The sequence below is a fragment of the Eurypyga helias genome, unplaced genomic scaffold, assembly GCF_000690775.1.
Source record: "Eurypyga helias isolate BGI_N326 unplaced genomic scaffold, ASM69077v1 scaffold18730, whole genome shotgun sequence".
Lineage (NCBI taxonomy): Eukaryota > Metazoa > Chordata > Aves > Eurypygiformes > Eurypygidae > Eurypyga > Eurypyga helias.
Window position 1 is genome coordinate 4406 of NW_010227836.1, and position 6671 is coordinate 11076.

A 6671-nucleotide genomic window follows, 5' to 3' on the forward strand; every position below is an offset into this window, starting at 1 on the left:
CTAACTTGACTTGAGTCTCCATTCACACTCTCTCCTTTAGGCATCTAACTTGGTGGAGATTCAAGGCAATCAAAGTTAGGAGCCTAAGTTCCTTATATAGTCAATGGAGAGAGGTAAGCACTTCCAGAAAGTGCTGAAATCTAGCACGTATATAACACTCATGTTGTTTAATGAGAAACTCTGGATTTCATTTTAGTGTACTGAATGTTCTATTGATCAACTATATTGTCAAAATTTGTCTGTGCTTTTTTTTTTCTTTAAAGCGAACTTGAACTTACAGAAACTGAACAATAGATGAAGAAGGAGATAAATATTGTATGGAGAGAGTCTTCAGGCAGAAAAGCTTGTAATAGATTCAAATGGAGATAGTGGAGGGCATCAACCATATACTCCGTTTCATTTCCTAAGCAGCTTTAAGAAAAGTAGATGTAAAGTTTTCAGTTATAAAAAAGAAAGCTGGAATAATTGCATCAGTTTTTATACATCCTGTTGATAATTCTGGTGTGAGGCTGCCAACGCATACTGGGAGCACCTTTTGGGGATGGTTTACAGAAGTCTCTAAATGCGATGAGGCTTTATTTTTAGATCTCCGTCGTTACTTGGCACTTTTATCAGGAGATCAACTGCTGGGTGTATAGATTTCTTAGCATACAGTGTAAAACGTGTTTCCATATATACGTTCTTGTTATTTTGGTTAGGTTGGGATCTTTCAGGTCTGATCCTCCTGTACCAAGGCAACGGATTGAGAGGCAGAAAAAGGTTCCAGGAGGAGAAGAGAAACGGGCAATGCCTGCTCAGGTTTGTGAAGTGTTGTCTTTATTAATGATTTGTTACACCGTAGTTATTACAGGTGACTTTTAACATTTTTCTGTTAGTGTGCATTTGGGTTTTGTGGTTGTGAACTGTGCAGTACTGAAGGATTCACACTTAAGTATTAGCTTTCTTGATTTGCGTGGACTGCAGTATTTCATTGAGTGGAAGGAAATAGGACTTTACAGGCTGATTTCAAGTTTAGAAATAGGATTTACAGACTGACAACTACCCCCATCCCCCCAAAAAAGTGTCTGTGTGTGGCATTTGCACAGAAATGTAATTAACAGCAATGACATAATTAGCTCACTTAACCACTCTTTTCCCTGTTTTCTGTTTCCCTATTTCTGTTTTACTCTGGCAGAAAGACAAAAGTCTGAGAATACTTATACAGGGGTTTTTATTTATAGAATCATGGTATCTTTTAGATTGGAAAAGACCTTTAAGATCATCAAGTGCAACACATAAACTTAGGTGACTTTTTTTGGAAAAAAGTAAGAAATCTTCACGAACTGCCCTATGCTTATGAATCAACCTTTTCAGTAAACCCGGAGACTGTGTACCAGTAGGGGTAACCCAGGAGTAGACCTGTAGATAGACTTAAACCACGTAAACTGTGAGCTTTCAGCTTGATACCGTAAAATTGGAATTGATTCCTAAAGCCCTTACCGTTGTCTGACGTTGACGTAAGTGTGTCTGTAACCCCATGTGTGGCATAGAGAGAAAAAGTTACCTTCTGTGTTCATAAAAGACCCTTTTCATATTCTGCTCTTACAACAGTTAAATTTGAGGTAAAATGATGTTTCTTTTTTTTTCCAGTTAAAAAAAATGGAGGAGTCTCATCAGGAAGCTACAGAAAAAGAAGTAGAGAGGATTTTGGGATTATTGCAAACTCATTTTTTAAATGATCGTAAGTATGATTCAGTCAAGCTTTTAAAGCATTAATTTGAGAAAACAAATGCTCTGTCTTCTGCAGTTAAGAGTGCTTAAACTATAGAAACAAAATCAGGTGGAGTTTGCAAGTGGAAATCTTGATGTTGAAGGATATATACTGACCATGTATTTTTTATGAACATTAATTGGTTGCTGTTTGCCGAGTGAATTTAAACCCTACCCTCTCGCTAGAGCATGCCATTTGTAAGAAGGCAATGAAACAGTCTCTGTGCATGGCAAAAGGTGGAAGAAAATAATACTATCTAGAAACTTTAATTCTGTCTGCAAGCAACTGGGATTCAACTAAATTGACAGACGCATTCACTTGGCTTTTAAAGGAGTACTGACTTTCTTAAGTGTGTGTTTACATAGATCAGCTCTCTGTGTGACACCTTGTTTTTAACCAACCCGTTTTTTGCATCTCTAGCTGGTACACCTATTTCCTTCTTTGATCTTGTGATTGATCCAAACTCTTTTGCACGCACTGTGGAAAACATCTTTCATGTGTCCTTCATTATAAGGGTAAGGCGCCACATGTTCTTGAAATCTCATTTTAGATGCTGGAATTATCTAAAATATCAATTATTTGCTTTTATGGCGTCAGTATTGACAGATTAAAATTTAAATATTAGGAATTCTAATTTGTTTTCTACAGTCTATGATATTTTGGTAATTAGAATGGACAGACGGGTTGTTTTTTTTGTTAGATTTTTCTACTACAGTCAGTTTACCAACAAAACAATAGTGCCATTATTGCTGTCAGTAAACTTCCAGAAAGGGATTCTAGCTCACATTATTTTAGATTGTAGAAGAGTAGTTGTAGAGTGTAGAAGAGATACTGGAGTTGTAGGAAGGTCTGTCGGTGCAGTGTTGTGTTATTCTTGAATATGCAGATTTTTACTTCAAGCTATGCTTGGTTTGACTAATAAATAAAATGAATTTGGGAAAAGAGGAAAAACATATATTTTGACTAAATTCAGGTTTGTAGTGAATACTGATGTCATTATGAAGGGTTAACTCAGGTGTATTTAATGAATAATAATGATCTTTAAGAAAACAAATTTTTAATAATCTAGCAGTTACCAACTGTCCTGTATCAGCTGCATTCTCTGTGAATAAGTGCTATATTAAAATCTTTATTTGGTCTGCCAATTAAGATTCTTTATCAATATATGTACCTGTCCATGATTATGTAACATATTAATTGAAAATATGAAATCTCAGTGCACTATCCTAATTAGATAGCTGTAATAACTGAAACTTTAAATCCTACGGTCTTTCAGGATGGTTTTGCAAGATTAAAGCTGGATGACGATAAATTACCAATAATAGGTAAGATCTTTAAAAGACTGTGGTTGGTTTTCGTTACAGCGTTGAAAAGTAGCTCCATCTTAGGTGTTCACATAGTTTTAGGTATTTTTAGCTGCAGGAGTAGAGGTTGGGGGATATGCAGTGAATGTAATTGAAGGGATGAAGAGATGAATGAGAGGAACTGAAAGGACTGAGTCTCTTTAAATTATGCAGATCTACACCAATTCTATTAATAGAAATGAAAGGTTATTACCTTTCCTTTTAAGTGGTATTTTTACTAATAAGCATATGAACTTTTGTTTCTTGCTTTGCTGAGAAAAGATAATTTTGTGCCCAGGGTCTGTCTGAGTTGTTGGGAAGTGCTGCAACTCGAGAACAGTTGAAAAGGAAATGCCGTCCTGTGTACGAGATCTTTGGCTTTCATTCCCACAGGATATCAATGGGATTAAGACCTTGGTGGGATTTCATAAAGAATTAAATACTTGGGTCCTTCTGGGGTTCTGAGAAATGTTAGTTTCTAATTTTTTAGGAGTTAAGACTAAAGAAATTTCTTAAGAAGTATATGGTACAGAGTGCTGATGGAGACTGGCTTAGCAGAGCATGTATAAATGATTGGCTTTTGTGTTCCTGGAGGAAAGTGACTTTACAAGTGTAAATACTGAAAATACTGTATTTTAAACAGAGCCTCTAAAAGACAACAAGGTGAAGAAAGGTGACCGTAGTGCTGGAGCACGGAACCAGGTTGTCATCTCTCTGAACTATCATGAATGGAAGGTATAATACATAACACTTGATACTTTTAGTTAATTTTTTTCCTTAAGTGTAAGAATGCATCTGAGATTTGTGCTGTTATGTACCCTGATGAGGACAGGCGTTCCCATATATATTATCGCTCCATTTAATTTTATGGATTCCACAACAATCACAAATTTAATGAATACTGTTAACTGCAGCAAACTGAGAATTGGGATAGCAATTTCATCTTTGATCCTTGAAGCCTGGTCAGTTTTAAGTGCTTTGAAGTTGTGCAGTGACTTGCTGAGGGGGGTTAATACTGGCTGGAGGCCAGGTACCCATCAAAGCTGCTCTATCACTCCCCTCAGCTGGACAGGGGAAAGAAAATACAATGAAAGGCTCGTGGCTTGAGATCAGGTCAGGGAGAGACCACTCGGCAGTTACTGTCATGGGCTAAAGAGACCGGACTTGGGGAAAAAAATTTATCATCAGTCAAATCTGAGTAAAAAGAGAACTACAACCAAATCTTAAACCACTTTCCTCCCACCCCTTCCTTCTTCTTGGGCTCAAATGCACTCATTGTTTTTCTCCACCTCCTCTCCCCAAGTGGTGCAAGGGCATGGGGAAAGGGGTTTGGGGTCAGTTTCTCACAGTCAATGCCAGTCCTTCCTCCTCAGAGGGAGGACTCGTGAGTCCTTCCTAGGGGCTGCAGTTCTTCACCAACTGCTCCGGTGTGGGTCCCTCCCATGGGGTGCAGTCCTTCAGGAGAAGGCTGGTCCAGAGCAGGGTGCCCACCGGGTCACAGCCTCCTTCAGGCACACCCCTGCTCTGCGTGGGGTCCTCCCCGGGCTGCAGGTGGGTCTGTGCCACCCGTGACCCTCCGTGGCTGCAGGGCACAGCTGGCCTCACCATGGGCTGCACCACAGGCTGCTGAGGAATCTCTGCTCTGGAGCAGAGTTCTCGCTCTCTCACATCTTGCTCACGCTCTCTCTGCAAAATGTCCCCTCTTCTAGGTGGTGGGTTTTTTACTTCCCTTTCTTAAACATGCTGTGACTGTGACTGGCTGGGCCTTGGCCAGTGGTAGGTCCGTCTCGGAGCCGGCATCGGCTCTGTCAGACACAGGGGAGGCTTCCAGCAGCTTCTCCCAGAAGCCACCCCTGTAGCAGCACCCCCCTCAGCTTTGCTCTACCAACCCAGTACACTTGCCTTTCCTGTTTTATGAGGACTCCATAAATATGGAGTCTGTTTCTTCCCTTTTATATGATACTTGCTTCTAGAGGGGAAGTTCTCCATAGAATTTCCTCACTGTTTGTAATAAATCTTAGACAAAAAGTAATTTTTAGCACATACAACTTTGTCCTTCACTCAGAGTGTGCAGAAGAAACACAGTAATTGGAAATGGTGCTTTAGGATGAGAAACCTGCTGGTAACTGCAATTAAATTGAAATAGTTCAGCTCTTGTAGCTTACATACTCGTGTCATCTCTTACCAGGAGATCGTAGAAACATATGAAATAACAGAACCCATGATTACCCCTCCTTGCCATAAAAATGGAGATGAAATGGAGATAACTTAATTCTTCAAGTAAGTTCTTTTAATAAATCTGACTAAATAAGCCTACAGTGCATGAGTTCCTTAGGCATGTGGAAGAATTGTGGGGAAACCACCTGTGACTTACAAATGTAGAAAAAATTATAAGTAGGGTAGCTGTAAAATGTCTGGAACGTTTCTATATTCTTGATTTCTGTGGAACAAAATGTAATCCAGTCTTCCACGCAGTGATTAGCTGAAAAAAACCCCACCAACTTTATTTTTACATTGGATGTTAAGTGATACACTTGAGTTAAATTTTGGAACTTTGTACTTGGAATGCAGTGCGGTGAAGAATCATAGCTTAGTTTTTGGGGTATTTTTTTAACCTACTGATAGCTGATGTTGTTAATAGAGTAGTCTGAAGAAGGACTTAAGGAAGCAGAAATGGAAGACAGCCTGGTTCCCTCTAAAATTCTTCAAACAATAGGATTGAATTATTTTATTGTCATAGTTGTTTGATACGTTCCAAATCTTAATGCATATTGTCTTATTGTCTCTTTTTTCTTTCTCCCTAGGTGCCTTAAAGAAAATATTTTAACGTGTTTCCTTCAGGAAAGATTTTATATGTATATATTGTAAAATTAAATTTATTTTTATTGGAACATCTCGACACTCTATATAAACTGGCTGGGCAATAACCTGGCACAGGGTTATTACCATATACTTTCTATATATTGTGGCTTCGTTTACTACTTTATATATAAAGTTTACTGATACAAGCTTTCATAGAAAGGAAATGCTATCCTCTTTCTTTCATCCCTTGTCTCAACATCCCAACAGCAGCCTACAAGTGGGATAGACACTGTTAACCATCTCTGCTGTGATAATCTTCTTGTTGATACGATCTTGGGTGCTGCAGGACAAATGGATACTGTCCTTCGGTTCTTTTGGAAATCAAGGTTGGAGTTTGGAAATCTGGTCTCAGTTACAGATAAAAATTCCTCCTTCCTTTTTCCCTTTGTCCATCACATGCGTTTGGTTTTGTAACTTAGGTAGGATCTCTAGATTAGACCGTGACGTTATTTTCCTCTGGAATTTTTAGGTTTTCTTCCTTCCTTTTTCTCGTGAGGCAGGGTTTGTGGTCAAGGTAGGGGGGTCCTGCTTTTAGCTCTGCTGCTGGGGCGTGTTCTGGAGGGTGATGAAGCGTGGTGGAGCAATGAGGGGGTGTGAAAATGGAGTTTGATCGGCTCTGTTGATCTACAACAACACCGATTTTGCTTCACGCAAATCCAGCCGTCGCGGGGGAGGCCCGGCCGGGTCACTGACCGCTCCTCGGAGGCGGCCCCCCC

General features: G+C 39.5%; 1 protein-coding gene across 1 annotated transcript in view; it reads left to right on the forward strand.

The window, feature by feature from the left end:
• Window positions 1-5365, forward strand: part of NSMCE4A (non-SMC element 4 homolog A (S. cerevisiae)) — a gene marked incomplete at its 5' end in the record, with an annotated part of 8640 nt that extends 3275 nt beyond the window's left edge. The window contains 6 exons of the mRNA XM_010157701.1: window positions 699-798; window positions 1630-1720; window positions 2171-2265; window positions 3027-3075; window positions 3737-3828; window positions 5282-5365. Of these exons, the coding sequence (XP_010156003.1) occupies window positions 699-798; window positions 1630-1720; window positions 2171-2265; window positions 3027-3075; window positions 3737-3828; window positions 5282-5365 (511 nt within the window). The remainder of the gene's footprint in view (window positions 1-698; window positions 799-1629; window positions 1721-2170; window positions 2266-3026; window positions 3076-3736; window positions 3829-5281) is intronic.
• Between the last annotated feature and the right edge of the window lie 1306 nt (window positions 5366-6671).